The 24,858-nt window shown below is 38.5% G+C and overlaps 1 protein-coding gene across 1 annotated transcript; it reads left to right on the top strand.

Annotated features, from left to right (window-relative positions):
* Positions 1-9,972: 9,972 nt before the first annotated feature.
* LOC142217523 (parvalbumin beta-like) lies at positions 9,973-18,379 on the top strand. Its single transcript, XM_075285806.1, has 5 exons — positions 9,973-10,093; positions 10,483-10,550; positions 17,248-17,380; positions 17,679-17,788; positions 18,052-18,379. Exons 2-5 carry the CDS (start codon positions 10,490-10,492, stop codon positions 18,075-18,077), a joined length of 330 nt encoding a protein of 109 aa, XP_075141907.1. The 5' UTR covers positions 9,973-10,093; positions 10,483-10,489; the 3' UTR covers positions 18,078-18,379.
* Positions 18,380-24,858: the final 6,479 nt, after the last annotated feature.

Raw genomic sequence — 24,858 nt, forward strand, 5'->3', positions numbered from 1 at the left:
ACAGAGATAATACACACAGTGATGTCACAGTACAGAGATAATACACACAGTGATGTCACAGTACAGGATAATACACACAGTGATGTCACAGTACAGGATAATACACACAGTGATGTCACAGTACAGGGATAATACACACAGTGATGTCACAGTACAGGGATAATACACACAGTGATGTCACAGTACAGAGATAATACACACAGTGATGTCACAGTACAGGATAATACACACAGTGATGTCACAGTACAGGATAATACACACAGTGATGTCACAGTACAGAGATAATACACACAGTGATGTCACAGTACAGGGATAATACACACAGTGATGTCACAGTACAGAGATAATACACACAGTGATGTCACAGTACAGAGATAATACACACAGTGATGTCACAGTACAGAGATAATACACACAGTGATGTCACAGTACAGGATAATACACACAGTGATGTCACAGTACAGAGATAATACACACAGTGATGTCACAGTACAGAGATAATACACACAGTGATGTCACAGTACAGAGATAATACACACAGTGATGTCACAGTACAGGATAATACACACAGTGATGTCACAGTACAGAGATAATACACACAGTGATGTCACAGTACAGAGATAATACACACAGTGATGTCACAGTACAGAGATAATACACACAGTGATGTCACAGTACAGAGATAATACACACAGTGATGTCACAGTACAGAGATAATACACACAGTGATGTCACAGTACAGGATAATACACACAGTGATGTCACAGTACAGAGATAATACACACAGTGATGTCACAGTACAGAGATAATACACACAGTGATGTCACAGTACAGAGATAATACACACAGTGATGTCACAGTACAGGATAATACACACAGTGATGTCACAGTACAGGGATAATACACACAGTGATGTCACAGTACAGAGATAATACACACAGTGATGTCACAGTACAGGGATAATACACACAGTGATGTCACAGTACTGAGATAATACACACAGTGATGTCACAGTACAGGATAATACACACAGTGATGTCACAGTACAGGATAATACACACAGTGATGTCACAGTACAGGATAATACACACAGTGATGTCACAGTACAGGATAATACACACAGTGATGTCACAGTACAGAGATAATACACACAGTGATGTCACAGTACAGGATAATACACACAGTGATGTCACAGTACAGGGATAATACACACAGTGATGTCACAGTACAGGATAATACACACAGTGATGTCACAGTACAGGATAATACACACAGTGATGTCACAGTACAGGATAATACACACAGTGATGTCACAGTACAGGATAATACACACAGTGATGTCACAGTACAGGATAATACACACAGTGATGTCACAGTACAGGATAATACACACAGTGATGTCACAGTACAGAGATAATACACACAGTGATGTCACAGTACAGGATAATACACACAGTGATGTCACAGTACAGGATAATACACACAGTGATGTCACAGTACAGGATAATACACACAGTGATGTCACAGTACAGAGATAATACACACAGTGATGTCACAGTACAGGATAATACACACAGTGATGTCACAGTACAGGATAATACACACAGTGATGTCACAGTACAGAGATAATACACACAGTGATGTCACAGTACAGAGATAATACACACAGTGATGTCACAGTACAGGGATAATACACACAGTGATGTCACAGTACAGAGATAATACACACAGTGATGTCACAGTACAGGGATAATACACACAGTGATGTCACAGTACAGGATAATACACACAGTGATGTCACAGTACAGAGATAATACACACAGTGATGTCACAGTACAGGATAATACACACAGTGATGTCACAGTACAGGATAATACACACAGTGATGTCACAGTACAGGATAATACACACAGTGATGTCACAGTACAGAGATAATACACACAGTGATGTCACAGTACAGAGATAATACACACAGTGATGTCACAGTACAGAGATAATACACACAGTGATGTCACAGTACAGGATAATACACACAGTGATGTCACAGTACAGAGATAATACACACAGTGATGTCACAGTACAGAGATAATACACACAGTGATGTCACAGTACAGAGATAATACACACAGTGATGTCACAGTACAGAGATAATACACACAGTGATGTCACAGTACAGAGATAATACACACAGTGATGTCACAGTACAGGATAATACACACAGTGATGTCACAGTACAGAGATAATACACACAGTGATGTCACAGTACAGAGATAATACACACAGTGATGTCACAGTACAGAGATAATACACACAGTGATGTCACAGTACAGGATAATACACACAGTGATGTCACAGTACAGGATAATACACACAGTGATGTCACAGTACAGGGATAATACACACAGTGATGTCACAGTACAGGGATAATACACACAGTGATGTCACAGTACAGAGATAATACACACAGTGATGTCACAGTACAGGATAATACACACAGTGATGTCACAGTACAGGATAATACACACAGTGATGTCACAGTACAGAGATAATACACACAGTGATGTCACAGTACAGGGATAATACACACAGTGATGTCACAGTACAGAGATAATACACACAGTGATGTCACAGTACAGAGATAATACACACAGTGATGTCACAGTACAGAGATAATACACACAGTGATGTCACAGTACAGGATAATACACACAGTGATGTCACAGTACAGAGATAATACACACAGTGATGTCACAGTACAGAGATAATACACACAGTGATGTCACAGTACAGAGATAATACACACAGTGATGTCACAGTACAGGATAATACACACAGTGATGTCACAGTACAGAGATAATACACACAGTGATGTCACAGTACAGAGATAATACACACAGTGATGTCACAGTACAGAGATAATACACACAGTGATGTCACAGTACAGAGATAATACACACAGTGATGTCACAGTACAGAGATAATACACACAGTGATGTCACAGTACAGGATAATACACACAGTGATGTCACAGTACAGAGATAATACACACAGTGATGTCACAGTACAGAGATAATACACACAGTGATGTCACAGTACAGAGATAATACACACAGTGATGTCACAGTACAGGATAATACACACAGTGATGTCACAGTACAGGGATAATACACACAGTGATGTCACAGTACAGAGATAATACACACAGTGATGTCACAGTACAGGGATAATACACACAGTGATGTCACAGTACTGAGATAATACACACAGTGATGTCACAGTACAGGATAATACACACAGTGATGTCACAGTACAGGATAATACACACAGTGATGTCACAGTACAGGATAATACACACAGTGATGTCACAGTACAGGATAATACACACAGTGATGTCACAGTACAGAGATAATACACACAGTGATGTCACAGTACAGGATAATACACACAGTGATGTCACAGTACAGGGATAATACACACAGTGATGTCACAGTACAGGATAATACACACAGTGATGTCACAGTACAGGATAATACACACAGTGATGTCACAGTACAGGATAATACACACAGTGATGTCACAGTACAGGATAATACACACAGTGATGTCACAGTACAGGATAATACACACAGTGATGTCACAGTACAGAGATAATACACACAGTGATGTCACAGTACAGGATAATACACACAGTGATGTCACAGTACAGGATAATACACACAGTGATGTCACAGTACAGGATAATACACACAGTGATGTCACAGTACAGAGATAATACACACAGTGATGTCACAGTACAGGATAATACACACAGTGATGTCACAGTACAGGATAATACACACAGTGATGTCACAGTACAGAGATAATACACACAGTGATGTCACAGTACAGAGATAATACACACAGTGATGTCACAGTACAGGGATAATACACACAGTGATGTCACAGTACAGAGATAATACACACAGTGATGTCACAGTACAGGGATAATACACACAGTGATGTCACAGTACAGGATAATACACACAGTGATGTCACAGTACAGAGATAATACACACAGTGATGTCACAGTACAGGATAATACACACAGTGATGTCACAGTACAGGATAATACACACAGTGATGTCACAGTACAGGATAATACACACAGTGATGTCACAGTACAGAGATAATACACACAGTGATGTCACAGTACAGAGATAATACACACAGTGATGTCACAGTACAGAGATAATACACACAGTGATGTCACAGTACAGGATAATACACACAGTGATGTCACAGTACAGAGATAATACACACAGTGATGTCACAGTACAGAGATAATACACACAGTGATGTCACAGTACAGAGATAATACACACAGTGATGTCACAGTACAGAGATAATACACACAGTGATGTCACAGTACAGAGATAATACACACAGTGATGTCACAGTACAGGATAATACACACAGTGATGTCACAGTACAGAGATAATACACACAGTGATGTCACAGTACAGAGATAATACACACAGTGATGTCACAGTACAGAGATAATACACACAGTGATGTCACAGTACAGAGATAATACACACAGTGATGTCACAGTACAGAGATAATACACACAGTGATGTCACAGTACAGGGATACTACACACAGTGATGTCACAGTACAGGATAATACACACAGTGATGTCACAGTACAGGGATAATACACACAGTGATGTCACAGTACAGGATAATACACACAGTGATGTCACAGTACAGGGATAATACACACAGTGATGTCACAGTACAGAGATAATACACACAGTGATGTCACAGTACAGGGATAATACACACAGTGATGTCACAGTACAGGATAATACACACAGTGATGTCACAGTACAGAGATAATACACACAGTGATGTCACAGTACAGAGATAATACACACAGTGATGTCACAGTACAGGATAATACACACAGTGATGTCACAGTACAGGATAATACACACAGTGATGTCACAGTACAGGATAATACACACAGTGATGTCACAGTACAGAGATAATACACACAGTGATGTCACAGTACAGGGATAATACACACAGTGATGTCACAGTACAGAGATAATACACACAGTGATGTCACAGTACAGGGATAATACACACAGTGACGTCACAGTACAGAGATAATACACACAGTGATGTCACAGTACAGGATAATACACACAGTGATGTCACAGTACAGGATAATACACACAGTGATGTCACAGTACAGGATAATACACACAGTGATGTCACAGTACAGGATAATACACACAGTGATGTCACAGTACAGGATAATACACACAGTGATGTCACAGTACAGGGATAATACACACAGTGATGTCACAGTACAGGATAATACACACAGTGATGTCACAGTACAGGGATAATACACACAGTGATGTCACAGTACAGGATAATACACACAGTGATGTCACAGTACAGGATAATACACACAGTGATGTCACAGTACAGAGATAATACACACAGTGATGTCACAGTACAGGGATAATACACACAGTGATGTCACAGTACAGGATAATACACACAGTGATGTCACAGTACAGGGATAATACACACAGTGATGTCACAGTACAGGATAATACACACAGTGATGTCACAGTACAGGGATAATACACACAGTGATGTCACAGTACAGGATAATACACACATTTGTGTTGAAGAGAGAATAAAGAGAGGACGATGTCACAGAAAGGAGACACAATGTGTTAATAAAGTTACTACAAAATGTATTTGTGATGTAAAAACTTCCAGAAAAATCACAAGTTGTCAGACAGTTTTGTTAGGGCGTGTTCACACCTGCGCCCGGTCTCCACTTTGCAGGTTTCCATCTTCTTCCTGAGATACTGGACAGGAGACGGAAACCCGACAGTCATTTTTCACTCCCATTCACTTGGATAGGTTTGCACAGTGTCGGCCCGTCAGCGTCTTCTGGTCTCCGCGGGGAAACAGTTTTTTTGTAACTGGACACAACGTCAGACCTGCACGTTTTGCCACGGAGAGGGACAAGGCGCACACGGACCCCTGGGACCTGTGCTTGGGCCTCAGAGATCCCAGATATCAGTCAGGAGACTCAGAGGGCCAGGACCAGCGCCGGAGCTCATGGGGGGGCAGATTGCTGCTTTTAGTGTCTGCCGACCTCCCATGGGCTTCAGCCTGGTTCTAACAGGGGTGAGGCCTAATCAGCATTAATAGTAACTGAGGCAAAATGGCCAATTATTTGTGATTTTGATTTCGGTCCCGATGGATCCGTCCTGATCCTAAGTCCTGTATTATCCCTGCTGACTGTGATTCTGACCTCCGCCACGTCCCTGGATGTTGCTCCTGTCTTGTCTTTTATATTATTGACCTGATCCTTGTTGTCCCGCTCCTGGCTCTCATCCTTTGGCTACATTCCTGACTATGCTCCGGCCTCATCTTTTGGCCTGTCACATCCTGACTGCTTTCCAGGTAATATCCCTGGGCTTCGTACCAGACTATGCCATGTTTGCATTAGTGCAAACCGTGTCTATTCTGGGAATTGTGACCTGGGAATCCTTGTGCACCAAGACCCTGGTCTCCCTGTAAGCATTAAAGAGGGGATCCCCTGGACTCCACACCCCAATCTAGACAGCTCCAGATTATGTCTGGGAGAATCCACATCTATAGTTCATCTCCATAAAGATTTCTGTGTTGTATCCTCCATATTGCGAGGGGTTTGGTCAGTTTACTGAGCAGTACGGTCTCTTCATTTTGGCAGTTTGTGGCGTCTCAGCTCATAGAGCACCATTATTGCATTATTATTGCACTATTGGCCTTTGTTCCTTGGCTGACTGATATTCATTTATTTCACAATATGCAAATTACCAGTCTGGTGCACTGAGGGCAGTTCCGTTGCTAAAACTGCAATGCCTCCCCCTCCCCCACACACTGTGCTAATACATTGGCTTGATTAGGAGAACACAAGACAAGACAAGATTTCTGCATAAACTTAAAGAAGGGAAAGAAGGAGTCTTAGAAAAATGGGAGGAGGGTGCAATAGTTTGGTGCTCCAGATTGCTCATTTGCATATTGTGACATACATTAATATCTTGGCGAGGGAGCCACAACACAAGGCGTGACCTACAGGTGACCCTGGCCTATCTAACCCTTCATCCTGCTGATTCTCCCTTTAACCCAATACAAAACACCTTTAATATTTCTTTTTCACCATCTTGTAAATCGTTTCCCAGTTTCCAATCCCTTTACATTACACTTAACATCTGGCTCAAAATAGTCCTGAGCGTGCGCGAAGCTGTGACCACAAGTGCTGCAACGCCGGAGCCCGGGGAGGGCCGTGCTGACAAATCACTTACTAAATGAATGCCTTGGTTTTCTTTGAAAAATGTCCTGACAGTTATAATGTGTCTCCTCGACAGAAGCTTTCATTGATGGAGAGCTTGTAGTATTTTTGTATCTGTCTTCTTACCTTTCACTGGACTTTCTACAACGCAACGACACAGTGCAAGGAGATCTGCTAACTGACAGGGCTAATCCATGACAAAGAGCATCCATGCTCAGGCCTCGCACGCCAGCCGGCCCGGATCCTGGGCCCATGCAAGTATTACTTCATGCTCGGCCATGCAATCTTTAACCATTGTGTCTCCTTATCTCAGAAAGGTTGAGCTGTGATCAGGATGGTGGAGACCTCGGGGCAAAAAATCCAGGTCAAGAAACCCCCAGGAGAGAGGCCTTGCCTGGATATAACAGGTGGACGCAGGAATGGCAACTGGGCGTAGGGAATTGGAATAATTGAACAAACAGAAATTCGTATTAGGTTCTCCATCTTCAGCTGCCTGTCCAAGGAGAGTCTCCCTCTCCCTTGTCGGCCTTGATAGTCCCAGATAGACAGTGAATGTGTCTATGGCCCGGTTCACATCAGCGTTCTGGTTTCCATTTAGGGAGTCTGCTTCCCCCAAATGGAAACCTTTCCCAAAAAAAAGTGGTCACCTAAGGAAACCCACAGACCCCATACACTATAATGGGGTCCACGTGGTTCAAGCTAGGGTTCAAATGTCATGCAGATATGGGAATGGAATGGCCAGAACGCAGATGTGAACTGGGCCTCTCTGACTATGAAGTGCAGGCCTTGTTGTAACTCAGGTGCATCCTTCGCTGGAGCCATGTCCCTGCACTATTATGTGCTGCAAACTGGAGTAAAAAATGTTGCCAGCAAATTGAGGTAAATTATCATAAATCTGACAAGGTTACCCCACCCTACTGCCTTTCAGCAACTTGGCAAGGGCAGCATAAAAAAGAAGAAAGTTGCAGTTTTTTGACCTGTGCAAAAATGGTGAATTTTTCATGCCTTGTAAAAACTGCCTTAAAAAATTCCCCTCATGAACTTTACACTCCCGTTATCAGTCACTTGACTTGCTTCCACCGCCGTCTATTCCTGCACCATTTTTTGGCAGTGCTTCGCTTCATGGGGCCTTAGTCTCAACTTTGCACCTGTAGGTTTTGCTGCAGCTCTCCAGATAATCTGCAATAAATCAGCAGGGAAAAGAAATCCTTGCACTGTTCACAAAAGAAACTGATGTTCTGCAGATTTAAAGGGGTTATCCGGGGAGTGATGACGCTTACTAACACATTCCCTGCACTGGTTTATTACATATGTACACCCCGATTCTCCTGAGCCCCATTCATTACTTTTGTAGAGGGCTGTGGGGGAGGCTGTGCACTCTGGTTACTCAGTCTTCCCTGCAAACACTGCGACGTCACCGACTCCCAAAAGACTTGGGCTGCAGCTCGGTTCAGTAGAGTTCAGCCATTCATATGACCCTTATTTGGAGCATTGGCCAAGAATCAGAGGCCCGGCCTCTCCCACAGCCCTCCACAAACGGAGTAAACTGGACTTCAGTGGGTAATAAGGCTTAGCCATACCCAAATCTGTGAACTTAGCTTAAGATGTTCATTGGATATCCCCAAGCAGGCAAAGATGTGTCCAATGGCTTTGGATGAGGACAATTTGGGGTTGAGGGTGTTTTTAATTTAGCAGAGGGGCTTCCTCTATGTATTTATTCCATTTACATATTAAAAAATCCTAAAAAAATGAAATAGGAGTGAAATATATGACAGCGAATACAACAATACAAATGGAGGCCGATGTACATAAAAGGCCATAAAACGTTGTTGTCCTGAGGCTTGTGGGGGGGAAGTAACCTCGCTGCACCGCTCTGGATATATCCTGCGACCTGTGAAAGGGAATTACTTAGCCCATGTAACACAAGATTTGTAAGTGGAGGCTGAAGACAGCACATTCATTTACTTGGCATCCATTCCCCTGTCCCCGTCAGAAACTCATTAACCCTTCAATGGGTGCAAGTTGTCAAACTAAATAATGGAGATCAATCTAATAAAATAAAAACGTCCATTGAATGAGTCCCCACATAGACGGACACCCTTGGCACGTACGTCTGTAAGACAATCCGCGTCCCCGCCGCAGCGGTCACTTCGTGTCCTGACAGATCAGTCCTAGAAAACTTTTCCCGACCTCGTACAAATTTTCTGCAAAAATAAAAAAAATTGCAACAAATAAAAAGGCGTCCCTTGGAATTTTTGGGATTCTGAGTATCTTGTTCCTGTTGGCGGTGACGTCCGGGGCACGTGTGTGTTTATGTTGTACTCGTGTCGCACTAGTCCTGATAATAGTTTGTTGTAGTTCTAGTTGTTCCGCGCTGTCACGTCGTCCGCCGGTTCACAACCTGATAAATACCGCACGTCGTAGAAAACTTAAGACAAAGTGGGATTTCTTTTATTCTGTTTCCTGCCTAAAGTAACATTATTCCCCAATCGTTTCTATTTAATGCATCTTCCCACTTATCTTGTTGCATTTGCTAATATCATATGTATACTCTGGAGATAAAAATAGTGCGAGATGATTAGTTAGGCAAGTTCACTTGACACCATTCCCTATCTGTGACGCTGGGAACCAAGATCTGTATATGGTATGCAACTTAAAGTATATATAAATGGGGCTAGCCCTGAGGGGACACTCAGCAAGCGCTCCACTGCCAAGCAGATCCCTGCCCAGTCCAAAACACTACAAGGTAAGCAGTCGCATGGGAGCCAGCACAGCGAGCAAGGAGCAGACGGGACCGAAGGATACAAGGACTACAGCAGACAAGAGGAAAAATAGACTTAAACTTCTGCGGATTGAAGAGACAAACAACTTTCATGAAATTTACAATTTTTAAAAAAAATTTATCTTATAATTAAAAAAAAATTGATTTATTAGAAATATTCATTTCCTGGCTGAAAACAAAAATCTAATTTTTAATAGAAGGTTAATGATCTAATTGGTCCAGATCCCTCTTCAATTGGCAGAAATCTTAAGCACATGGGGAAGACGAATAGTCAGAGAATTGCAAATCTGAAGTTTTAAATTCTAATTTATTTTCAAATTACAATTTTTTTTTTTTTAATCTTGTAATTGCAGCATAATCATGTCTATCACTGACATTCTCTGCGCTAAGGACATTGAAGCCGCCTTGGCCAGTGTCGCTGGTAAGAGAACTTTATTATCTCTAATAGACGGAAAGATCTAAAGACATAATGAAGAACAAGAAATGATTAGTGATGATGAAATACTGAAATGAATTAAAATAGCTAGAGGTAATTGAATTATAGCTAAGATAAAAGAGATAGATAGATAGATAGATAGATAGATAGATAGATAGATAGATAGATAGATATGAGATAGATAGATAGATAGATAGATAGATAGATAGATAGATATGAGATAGATAGATAGATAGATAGATAGATAGATAGGAGATAGATAGATAGATAGATAGATAGATAGATAGATAGGAGAGAGATAGATAGATAGATAGATAGATAGATAGATAGATAGGAGGTAGATAGATAGATAGATAGATAGATAGGAGATAGATAGATAGATAGATAGATAGATAGATAGGAGATAGATAGATAGATAGATAGATAGATAGATAGATATGAGATAGATAGATAGATAGATAGATAGGAGATAGATAGATAGATAGATAGATAGATAGATAGGAGAGAGATAGATAGATAGATAGATAGATAGATAGATAGATAGGAGATAGATAGATAGATAGATAGATAGATATGAGATAGATAGATAGATAGATAGATAGATAGGAGATAGATAGATAGATAGATATATAGGAGATAGATAGATAGATAGATAGATAGATAGATAGATAGATAGATAGGAGATAGATAGATAGGAGATAGATAGATAGATAGATAGATAGATAGATATGAGATAGATAGATAGATAGATAGATAGATAGATAGATAGATAGATAGATAGGAGATAGATAGATAGGAGATAGATAGATAGGAGATAGATAGATAGATGGATAGATAGATAGATATGAGATAGATAGATAGATAGATAGATAGATAGGAGATAGATAGATAGATAGATAGATATGAGATAGATAGATAGATAGATAGATAGATAGATAGGAGATAGATAGATAGATAGATAGATAGATAGGAGATAGATAGATAGATAGATAGATAGATAGGAGATAGATAGATAGATAGATAGATAGATAGATAGATATGAGATAGATAGATAGATAGATAGATAGATAGATAGATAGATATGAGATAGATAGATAGATAGATAGATAGATAGGAGATAGATAGATAGATAGATAGATAGATAGATAGATAGGAGACAGATAGATAGATAGATAGATAGATAGATAGAAGATAGATAGATAGATAGATAGATAGATAGGAGATAGATAGATAGATAGATAGATAGATAGATAGATAGGAGATAGATAGATAGATAGATAGATAGATAGATAGATAGGAGATAGATAGATAGGAGATAGATAGATAGATAGATAGATAGATAGATATGAGATAGATAGATAGGAGATAGATAGATAGATAGATAGATAGATAGATAGGAGATAGATAGATAGATATGAGATAGATAGATAGATAGATAGATAGGAGATAGATAGATAGATAGATAGATAGATAGATAGATAGATAGATAGATAGGAGATAGATAGATAGATAGATAGGAGATAGATAGATAGATAGATAGATAGATAGATAGATAGATAGGAGATAGATAGATAGATAGATAGATAGATAGGAGATAGATAGATAGATAGATAGATAGATAGATAGGAGATAGATAGATAGATAGATAGATAGATAGATAGATAGATAGGAGATAGATAGATAGATAGATAGATAGGAGATAGATAGATAGATAGATAGATAGATAGATAGGAGATAGATAGATAGATAGATAGGAGATAGATAGATAGATAGATAGATAGATAGATAGGAGACAGATAGATAGATAGATAGATAGATAGAAGATAGATAGATAGATAGATAGATAGGAGATAGATAGATAGATAGATAGATAGATAGATAGGAGATAGATAGATAGATAGATAGATAGATAGATAGATAGGAGATAGATAGATAGGAGATAGATAGATAGATAGATAGATAGATAGATAGGAGATAGATAGATAGATAGATAGATAGATAGATAGATAGATATGAGATAGATAGATAGATAGATAGATAGATAGATAGATATGAGATAGATAGATAGATAGATAGATAGATAGGAGATAGATAGATAGATAGATAGATAGATAGATAGATAGGAGACAGATAGATAGATAGATAGATAGATAGATAGAAGATAGATAGATAGATAGATAGATAGGAGATAGATAGATAGATAGATAGATAGATAGATAGGAGATAGATAGATAGATAGATAGATAGATAGGAGATAGATAGATAGGAGATAGATAGATAGATAGATAGATAGATAGATAGATATGAGATAGATAGATAGGAGATAGATAGATAGATAGATAGATAGATAGGAGATAGATAGATAGATATGAGATAGATAGATAGATAGATAGATAGATAGATAGATAGGAGATAGATAGATAGATAGATAGATAGATAGATAGATAGGAGATAGATAGATAGATAGATAGGAGATAGATAGATAGATAGATAGATAGATAGATAGATAGATAGGAGATAGATAGATAGATAGATAGATAGGAGATAGATAGATAGATAGATAGATAGATAGATAGGAGATAGATAGATAGATAGATAGATAGATAGGAGATAGATAGATAGATAGATAGATAGATAGATAGGAGATAGATAGATAGATAGATAGATAGATAGATAGGAGATAGATAGATAGATAGATAGATAGGAGATAGATAGATAGATAGATAGATAGATAGATAGATAGGAGACAGATAGATAGATAGATAGATAGATAGATAGAAGATAGATAGATAGATAGATAGATAGGAGATAGATAGATAGATAGATAGATAGATAGATAGATAGATAGATAGGAGATAGATAGATAGATAGATAGATAGATAGATAGATAGATAGGAGATAGATAGATAGGAGATAGATAGATAGATAGATAGATATGAGATAGATAGATAGATAGATAGATAGATAGATAGATAGGAGATAGATAGATAGATAGATAGATAGATAGATAGATAGGAGAGAGATAGATAGATAGATAGATAGGAGATAGATAGGAGATAGATAGATAGATAGATAGATAGATAGATAGGAGATAGATAGATAGATAGATAGATAGATAGATAGATAGGAGGTAGATAGATAGATAGATAGATAGATAGATAGATAGGAGATAGATAGATAGATAGATAGATAGATAGGAGATAGATAGATAGATAGATAGATATGAGATAGATAGATAGATAGATAGGAGATAGATAGATAGATAGATAGATAGATAGATAGATAGGAGAGAGATAGATAGATAGATAGATAGATAGATAGGAGATAGATAGATAGATAGATAGATAGATAGATATGAGATAGATAGATAGATAGATAGATAGATAGGAGATAGATAGATAGATAGATATATAGGAGATAGATAGATAGATAGATAGATAGATAGATAGATAGATAGGAGATAGATAGATAGGAGATAGATAGATAGATAGATAGATATGAGATAGATAGATAGATAGATAGATAGATAGATAGGAGATAGATAGATAGGAGATAGATAGATAGATAGATAGATAGATAGATATGAGATAGATAGATAGATAGATAGATAGATAGATAGATAGGAGATAGATAGATAGATAGATAGATAGATAGATAGATAGAAGATAGATAGATAGATAGATAGATAGATAGGAGATAGATAGATAGATAGATAGATAGGAGATAGATAGATAGATAGACAGATAGATAGATAGGAGATAGATAGATAGATAGATAGATAGATAGATATGAGATAGATAGATAGATAGATAGATAGATAGATATGAGATAGATAGATAGATAGATAGATAGATAGATAGATAGATAGGAGATAGATAGATAGATAGATAGATAGATAGATAGATAGATAGGAGACAGATAGATAGATAGATAGATAGATAGATAGATAGATAGAAGATAGATAGATAGATAGATAGATAGATAGATAGATAGGAGATAGATAGATAGATAGATAGATAGATAGGAGATAGATAGATAGATAGATAGATAGATAGATAGATAGGAGATAGATAGATAGATAGATAGGAGATAGATAGATAGATAGATAGATAGATAGATAGATATGAGATAGATAGATAGATAGATAGATAGATAGATAGGAGATAGATAGATAGATAGATAGATAGATAGATAGATAGATAGGAGATAGATAGATAGGAGATAGATAGATAGATAGATATGAGATAGATAGATAGATAGATAGATAGATAGATAGATAGATAGATAGATAGGAGATAGATAGATAGATAGATATGAGATAGATAGATAGATAGATAGATAGATAGATAGGAGATAGATAGATAGATAGATAGATAGATAGATAGATAGGAGATAGATAGATAGATAGATAGATAGATAGATAGATAGATAGATAGGAGATAGATAGATAGATAGATAGATAGATAGGAGATAGATAGATAGATAGATAGATAGGAGATAGATAGATAGATAGATAGATAGATAGATAGATAGATAGGAGATAGATAGATAGATAGATAGATAGGAGATAGATAGATAGATAGATAGATAGATAGATAGATAGATAGGAGATAGATAGATAGATAGATAGATAGATAGATAGATAGGAGATAGATAGATAGATAGATAGGAGACAGATAGATAGATAGATAGATAGATAGATAGAAGATAGATAGATAGATAGATAGATAGGAGATAGATAGATAGATAGATAGATAGATAGATAGATAGGAGATAGATAGATAGATAGATAGATAGATAGATAGGAGATAGATAGATAGGAGATAGATAGATAGATAGATAGATAGATAGATAGATATGAGATAGATAGATAGATAGATAGGAGATAGATAGATAGATAGATAGATAGATAGATAGATAGGAGATAGATAGGAGATAGATAGATAGATAGATAGATAGATAGATAGATATGAGATAGATAGATAGATAGATAGATAGATAGATAGGAGATAGATAGATAGATATGAGATAGATAGATAGATAGATAGATAGGAGATAGATAGATAGATAGATAGATAGATAGATAGGAGATAGATAGATAGATAGATAGATAGGAGATAGATAGATAGATAGATAGGAGATAGATAGATAGATAGATAGATAGATAGATAGATAGATAGGAGATAGATAGATAGATAGATAGATAGGAGATAGATAGATAGATAGATAGATAGATAGATAGGAGATAGATAGATAGATAGATAGATAGATAGATAGATAGATAGGAGATAGATAGATAGATAGATAGATAGATAGATAGGAGATAGATAGATAGATAGATAGATAGATAGATAGGAGATAGATAGATAGATAGATAGATAGATAGATAGGAGATAGATAGATAGATAGATAGATAGATAGATAGATAGGAGATAGATAGATAGATAGATAGATAGATAGATAGATAGGAGATAGATAGATAGATAGATAGATAGATAGATAGGAGATAGATAGACAATACAATCGGATATGAGGCAACCCTCCAAACCATAATGAAGTAAGGCTCCTTTATTCACCTGCTTTCTTCATCATGACTTGGCGCTGAGTCAGGGACCATGGAAGGACAAGCTAGAACCAAAGAAAGAAGAAGGAAAAAAAGAAAGACAAAGAAAGAAAGAATTATATTGATAGATAGATAGATAGATAGATAGATAGATAGGAGATAGATAGATAGATAGATAGATAGATAGATAGATAGATAGGAGATAGATAGATAGGAGATAGATAGATAGATAGATAGATAGATAGAAGATAGATAGATAGATAGATAGATAGATAGATAGATAGGAGATAGATAGATAGATAGATAGATAGATAGATAGATAGATGATAGATAGATAGGAGATAGATAGGAGATAGATAGATAGATAGATAGGAGATAGATAGATAGATAGATAGATAGATAGATAGATGATAGATAGATAGGAGATAGATAGGAGATAGATAGATAGATAGATAGGAGATAGATAGATAGATAGATAGATAGAAGATAGATAGATAGATAGATAGATAGGAGATAGATAGATAGATAGATAGATAGATAGATAGATAGGAGATAGATAGATAGGAGATAGATAGATAGATAGATAGATAGATAGATAGATAGATAGATAGATAGATAGGAGATAGATAGGAGATAGATAGATAGATAGATAGATAGATAGGAGATAGATAGGAGATAGATAGATAGATAGATAGATAAATAGATAGATAGATAGATAGATAGATAGATAGATATGGGATAGAAGAATATGAATATGTATAAAATAGATCATTGGTTGGACGCCTCTGTGTAGATTATAAAGGACACATATATATTTCCTTTCATGATTACAATAGAACTAAAGAAATATGTAAGAGAATGTTCTGGAATACATAGATAAAATATCTAGATAACATGTTACACAATACCTGGAGTGATTATCTAAGATTAGAATAGAAGGCGCAGTCTTTATATCCAGAAATAGCGCCCCCTTTCTTAACAGGCTGTTTGTGGTACTGCAGCTCCCTCCATTCTATTCTGATCTTATACATTCACTTTAAGGTGGTTCTTTTATTCTTCTGTACTCAGATTATTTCAGATTATTTGTGATAATGGAGACTTTTATTCCTTTCCCTACAGCTGACAACTCCTTCCAGTACAAAGCCTTCTTCCAGAAGGTCGGTCTGTCTGGCAAGTCTCCTGATCAGGTCAAGAAGGTCTTCGAAATCCTGGACAGAGATTGCAGTGGATTCATTGAGGAAGATGAGCTTGCGTAAGAATAAAACATAACATATTTATCCTACAATATATCAGACATAAGTCATACAATGTGCTGGGATACAAGTCATTGCTGGGACGTTGTAGCCCATAGCTGGAGGGGGAGCTGACAGGTGCCTGGGAGCCAGGGGGGCCACTAACAAGCCACTGGCCAGAACATCTAGATATAAGACCGGGCTGGGGAACTGAATATTCCCTCCAAGTAATGGAAATCCAAGATACAATTTACATAATGTGAGATGGCGATGATAGCAAAGAGCCGACACTGACGGTCATGTTCCTTTTATTCCCAGACTCTTCCTGAAGAACTTCAAGCCCGATGCCAGAGCTCTGAATGACGCTGAGACCAAGGCTTTCCTGAAGGCTGGAGACTCTGATGGTGACGGCAAGATTGGAGTAGATGGTAAGGATGGGGGGGTCTTCCTTATAATTTCACATATTCTTGGTTTGCGGCCTGATCTTGTCGTCATAGCACATGATATCGCTGCAAACACAGAAATCTTCTTGGAGATACAATATTACGACTTTATAACTTTTTGAGAAATCTGCAACTTTTAGAAACTTCAAAAAAGTAGAATTCAAATGATGTAACAAATAGTCAAATCTTAATGAAATGTTACAATGTAATGAAAGACAAGTCACAATTCTCTCACTACTTCCTTACAGAATTCCAGGCTCTGGTGAAGGCATAAACAGCCCAAGACCAAAAAGAAGACAAGGACTGAACCCCTCAATTTACACCCAACAGGCACCTCATTCATGGCTGGCACTTATTTGTGCATTTTTCTACTGTCTCATGGCATTGGTAAAATGCCTGTATGTTAACTCTTTCTGGGACTACTGAAATATCTAACAATGTACAGGTACTCTGCTCATTCGATGTTATGTCTTAAGTGTTTTTGGATGGCGCGTACTGACTTCAACCAAACACAATGTTCAAGTTGTGGCTGGAAGGAGGAAAAACAAAAATAAAAAATATTTAAATAAAAAAATACATTTTTGGTCTATTGAATTATTCTTGTCTTTATACAGATTGGAAAAATAGTCATTGATATTGGGGTACACTAAATATACAGACCGGAATAATAGATAGATAGATAGATAGATAGATAGATAGATAGATAGATAGATAGATAGGAGATAGATAGATAGATAGATAGATAGATAGATAGGAGATAGATAGATAGATAGATAGATAGATAGGAGAAAGATAGATAGATAGATAGATAGATAGATAGATAGATAGATGATAGATAGATAGATAGATAGATAGATAGATAGGAGATAGATATATAGATAGATAGATAGATAGATAGATAGATAGATAGATAGGAGATAGATAGATAGATAGATAGGAGATAGATAGATAGATAGATAGATAGGAGATAGATAGATAGATAGATAGATATGAGATAGATAGATAGATAGATAGATAGATAGATAGATAGATAGATAGGAGATAGATAGATAGGAGATAGATAGATAGATAGATAGATAGATAGATAGATAGGAGATAGATAGATAGATAGATAGATAGATAGATAGGAGATAGATAGATAGATAGATAGATAGATAGATAGGAGATAGATAGATAGATAGATAGATGATAGATAGATAGATAGATAGATAGATAGATAGGAGATAGATAGATAGATAGATAGATAGATAGACTGACTGACTGACTTGTGGCTCAGCTTGAGCGGTTTCTTTCTAAATAGAAGTGATCTCATATCTTTCTAGCAGATCTTCCATTACATGAATGCAGCCAGCAGCAATCTTCACATTTTGTCCGCTCCTTGCTATTGCGCTGCCCGGAGGAATAATCTCCTATAATTACTGCAGCTAGACTAGTAATTCCTGGTATGGGGGCAGCACAGAGGGACCCGGGTGGGCAGAAGCTCTCGGTCACTTATAGATAATATTTTTCCTTGGTTCTGTTCTTTGTCTGTGTCCGTCAGGTTGAGACTCATTTAAAGGGACCGTCCAGAATATTGGGAATTAGAGGGTCACCCATTGTAGTAGGTTTTCTGATAGACACAGACAAGCCTCCATTTCTTAAGCAGCTTCAGTCTGCACAATCTTTCCTGCCCGCTGGCCTAGGAGCCCTGGCTGGCGTCTTAAGTTGCAGGTTGTGTTTCACTGACAGGCCTGGCACGCTGCGGAGTTCTTTGGAACATGGACATGTGATTGCAATGCCAGAAATCTGGATGAAATATTATGCTGTGCAAGGCGGACATAGCAGAGGGTTAGCATGGAGAGATGTTGGGTCAAACTCCTGCTTAATAGTGTTTAACTTCAGCAAAGCAAGAGGGCAAGTGAGATTCAATCAGGTTCCTTAAGGGGGGGGGGGCAGATCTGGTTTCCATGATGGATACACAAGGTGAAGCTCGGGCACAGAGCGGGCAGCAGGTGGCATCAATTAGGCAGACCAATTATGGTGGATCTGACATCTCGCCCGCTCTTGTGTTTCTATGAAGTTACAATGCCCTGGTAGTTTCTGCTCAGTCTGTGCCTTGTGCCGTTCCTCTCTTATTCCTCCTGGAAATGTAGAAATAAGTTGACAAATGGCCCATAGCATTCCCCTGTCAACAAGGTGCGTCCTTACACCGCCAGCAGTCATGGGACGGTATCAGACTCTGTAGGGGAACTCTAACTATAAGAAAGGGAACAAGAGAACCGCGTCCTGAATCTATTCATCTATTTCCAGGAGAAATAACAGAGGAAAAGCTGCAGTGCAGAATTATAATAAAAAAAGATGCCAAAATCAGACATGACGATTAAAGGGGTTGTCCAGGATCATATGCCGGTAAATAAAAATGCATTTACACTTCCCTGTATCCCCCGCCGCTCCTGTGCTGGGCCGGACGTCACCTCAGCTCCTTTGTCTGTATACAGAATGGTGGCGGTTGTGACGTTACATAGATGGGATTGCTGCTGTCAGCTATATACTGCTGTCTATATACTGCTGTCTATATACTGCTGTCAGCTATATACTTCTGTCTATATACTGCTGTCAGCTATATACTGCTGTCTATATACTGCTGTCTATATGCTGCTGTCCGCTATATACTGCTGTCTATATGCTGCTGTCTATATGCTGCTGTCTATATACTGCTGTCTATATGCTGCTGTCCGCTATATACTGCTGTCTATATGCTGCTGTCCGCTATATACTGCTGTCTATATACTGCTGTCTATATACTGCTGTCTATATACTGCTGTCAGCTATATACTTCTGTCTATATACTGCTGTCAGCTATATACTGCTGTCTATATACTGCTGTCTATATGCTGCTGTCCGCTATATACTGCTGTCTATATACTGCTGTCTATATACTGCTGTCAGCTATATACTTCTGTCTATATACTGCTGTCAGCTATATACTGCTGTCTATATACTGCTGTCTATATACTGCTGTCAGCTATATACTTCTGTCTATATACTGCTGTCAGCTATATACTGCTGTCTATATACTGCTGTCTATATGCTGCTGTCCGCTATATACTGCTGTCTATATGCTGCTGTCTATATGCTGCTGTCTATATACTGCTGTCTATATGCTGCTGTCCGCTATATACTGCTGTCTATATGCTGCTGTCCGCTATATACTGCTGTCTATATACTGCTGTCTATATACTGCTGTCTATATACTGCTGTCTATATGCTGCTGTCCGCTATATACTGCTGTCTATATGCTGCTGTCCACTATATACTGCTGTCTATATGCTGCTGTCCGCTATATACTGCTGTCTATATACTGCTGTCTATATACTGCTGTCTATATGCTGCTGTTAGCTATATACTGCTGTCAGCTATATACTGCTGTCTATATGCTGCTGTTAGCTATATACTGCTGTCTATATGCTGCGGTCCGCTATATACTGCTGTCTATATGCTGCTGTCAGCTATATACTGCTGTCTATATACTGCTGTCTATATGCTGCTGTTAGCTATATACTGCTGTCTATATGCTGCTGTCCACTATATACTGCTGTCTATATGCTGCTGTCCACTATATACTGCTGTCTATATGCTGCTGTCCACTATATACTGCTGTCTATATGCTGCTGTTAGCTATATACTGCTGTCTATATGCTGCGGTCCGCTATATACTGCTGTCTATATGCTGCTGTCAGCTATATACTGCTGTCTATATACTGCTGTCTATATGCTGCTGTTAGCTATATACTGCTGTCTATATGCTGCGGTCCGCTATATACTGCTGTCTATATACTGCGGTCCGCTATATACTGCTGTCTATATACTGCTGTCAGCTATATACTTCTGTCTATATACTGCTGTCAGCTATATACTGCTGTCTATATGCTGCTGTCTATATGCTGCTGTCTATATACTGCTGTTAGCTATATACTGCTGTCTATATACTGCTGTCAGCTATATACTGCTGTCTATATGCTGCTGTCAGCTATATACTGCTGTCTATATACTGCTGTCAGCTATATACTGCTGTCTATATACTGCTGTCAGCTATATACTGCTGTCTATATGCTGCGGTCCGCTATATACTGCTGTCTATATACTGCTGTCTATATACTGCGGTCCGCTATATACTGCTGAGACTGGAGACTGACTCAGGAATCCCTCCGATATAGCTGAGCGGTCTATCCCATACAGATATAAGGACCCTGTAGCTCTCGCTGCTGCCCGTCCAAATGAAAAAGTAGAAAAATTCAGCACAAAGTCCATAAACAGAAAAACTGGAGACTTTAGTGACCTAAACACCTTTCTGATTCGGATATTCTTAGCCATTCTATCTGGTTATTGTCACCTCTTGGACTTGACGCTGACCTGGACGCTGAGACTCTGGCTGATAACAGCTTCAAGAGGGGTCAGGATGTCTGCCATGGAAATAAGACAAGTTTGAGACAGGTACATTTTTAAGGACAGGTATTGAGTCTGATATAGGGACAGATATAGAGACAGGTATAGGGCAGGTATAGGGCAGATGCCTAGGCATATACCAACAAAGTACCCTGTCCTACCATTTGGGGCAGGGGAACTACGGTTTTGACCGCACATTTCTTGCTACTATCATGAGTTTAGTAACTCCTCCTGATGAACGAATCCGATACAGGAAACACGTAGAGGAGAATGTTAGTCTGTGGGGCAGGAATGATCTACTCTGATATCCCTATATGGGAATGTGTCCATAGTCCTAGCCTACCTAGCCTCAGCATCGTCAGCCTAAAGGGATGGTAGGCTCCCGATTATGTGCGCTATATGCACCTGATTAAAACTCCCTTAGCAGCACATAAGGGTTTTGTGTTAGGGTATGTTCACACATCAGTATGCCATCCGTCCGTTTGAATTCAGTTTGACACTTCAAAACGGACTGATGTACATACTGATTGTATACTGACACCTTTTTATGCTGATAGCAAACGCTGTGCGCCCCCTAGAGGACAGATAAGGGCTCGATCACATCTGCGCCCGGTCTCCGTTCTGCAGGTTTCCGTTTTCTGCATAAAACAGAGCAGGAGACGGAAACCTGCAGGAGTCTTTCATTTGAATGGGTGAGAAAGCTGTCCGGCGGTGAGCGTTTTGCGCTCTCCGCCGCGAAGCCGGGTTTCAGGAAACGGAAACCTGCAGTATGGAGAGCAGAACGGAGATGTGAACGAGCCCTGATTTGTGAACATACCCTTAGAGTGTCTGTAGGACTGAAAAATAAAGTGGTGAATATATTCTACCACAGGCATCTCAGTAGTTGTTCTGTCCTCTTACACTTTGTTTTTTGGACCACTCATTTTTATGAATCAATTTTAAACGGACTTAATAAAAGTTACAATGTAATAGTTACTCCCTCAGTGATATTAGATATATGAACAGTCCAATGACGTCCATCATCTGATCGGTGCAGTCACCGGTGTGATAATCCCAGTGACTTCCATCATCTGATCGGCGCTGTCACCGGTGTGATAATCCCAATGACTTCCATCATCCGTCACCTGGTGCACATTTGGTGATCTGTCGTATTTTTCGGTTCTTTCTGGTGCACATTGTGCATAAATACGTCGGAAACGCTACAGTAGGAATTTTAGTGCAGACGTAGACAGGAAAGTGGGACTTGCATTGATAAATGTGCCATTGTTCATTCTGCATCTTCCCAGGGTAATAAAATGACCGATCCCTGGAGTTTTCTTTATGACTCAGGTCTCTTTATCCCATGTAGTTTATTCATACGTTACATGTCCTGGGTTTTGTTTGGGTGGAGAAAGTCAAATGAGGAGTCTGTGAAACCGGCTCCATGATAGAGATAATATTATAATTAGTATCCATAATACAAGGGCTGTCAGTGCGAGATCTGTGATCATCTGTTTCATCATAGATAGGAAGTTTACACCACCCAACATGAACAACACGAATAGTCATAGATGATACCAGAAAAACTTGTGTCTGAAATGATGGAAGTCAGGACTCACCTTGGTGAAGACGGGGGCGGGAAACAGTCTGGAGAACAAGATGGCCCTACGTGGTGTGGGAACTTCACAGTAGTGCAGGACTGATTTAGGGTTGCTTCACTTGTATTCTATCCGGAAGGAATCTGCATGGACAACCCCCGGACGGAATACAATCGCAATTGTAAGCGATGTGCTGGCAAAGCCCACGGACCCCATAGACTATAATGTGCTCCGTGGGCTTGCCGCGCACTGCCCGCACAAATTCGTGCAGGACTGATATACTTTACAGTAGTGCAGATCTGATTTACTTTACAGTAGTGCAGATCTGATTTACTTTGCAGTAGTACAGGACTGATTTATTTTGCAGTAGTGCAGGACTGATTTATTTTGCAGTAGTGCAGGACTGATTTATTTTGCAGTAGTGCAGGACTGATTACAGTATTTTGCAGTAGTGCAGGTCTGATTTATTTTGCAGTAGTGCAGGACTGATTTATTTTGCAGTAGTGCAGGACTGATTTATTTTGCAGTAGTGCAGGACTGATTACAGTATTTTGCAGTAGTGCAGGTCTGATTTATTTTGCAGTAGTGTAGGACTGATTTATTTTGCAGTAGTGCAGGACTGATTTATTTTGCAGTAGTGCAGGACTGATTACAGTATTTTGCAGTAGTGCAGGTCTGATTTATTTTGCAGTAGTGTAGGACTGATTTATTTTGCAGTAGTGCAGGACTGATTTATTCTGCAGTAGTGCAGGTCTGATTTATTTTGCAGTAGTGCAGGACTGATTTATTTTGCAGTAGTGCAGGACTGATTTATTTTGCAGTAGTGCAGGACTGATTACAGTATTTTGCAGTAGTGCAGGTCTGATTTATTTTGCAGTAGTGTAGGACTGATTTATTTTGCAGTAGTGCAGGACTGATTTATTTTGCAGTAGTGCAGGACTGATTACAGTATTTTGCAGTAGTGCAGGTCTGATTTATTTTGCAGTAGTGTAGGACTGATTTATTTTGCAGTAGTGCAGGACTGATTTATTCTGCAGTAGTGCAGGTCTGATT

This window comes from Leptodactylus fuscus, chromosome 8 (assembly GCF_031893055.1).
Source record: "Leptodactylus fuscus isolate aLepFus1 chromosome 8, aLepFus1.hap2, whole genome shotgun sequence".
NCBI lineage: Eukaryota > Metazoa > Chordata > Amphibia > Anura > Leptodactylidae > Leptodactylus > Leptodactylus fuscus.

Excerpts from the sequence above, each read along its gene's own strand:
- LOC142217523 (XM_075285806.1), top strand. The coding sequence starts at position 10,490 with ATGTCTATCACTGACATTCTCTGCGCTAAGGACATTGAAGCCGCCTTG. Across the intron at positions 10,551-17,247 it reads CGCCTTGGCCAGTGTCGCTG|CTGACAACTCCTTCCAGTAC; the intron begins GTAAGAGAACTT and ends CTTTCCCTACAG. Across the intron at positions 17,381-17,678 it reads ATTGAGGAAGATGAGCTTGC|ACTCTTCCTGAAGAACTTCA; the intron begins GTAAGAATAAAA and ends TTTTATTCCCAG.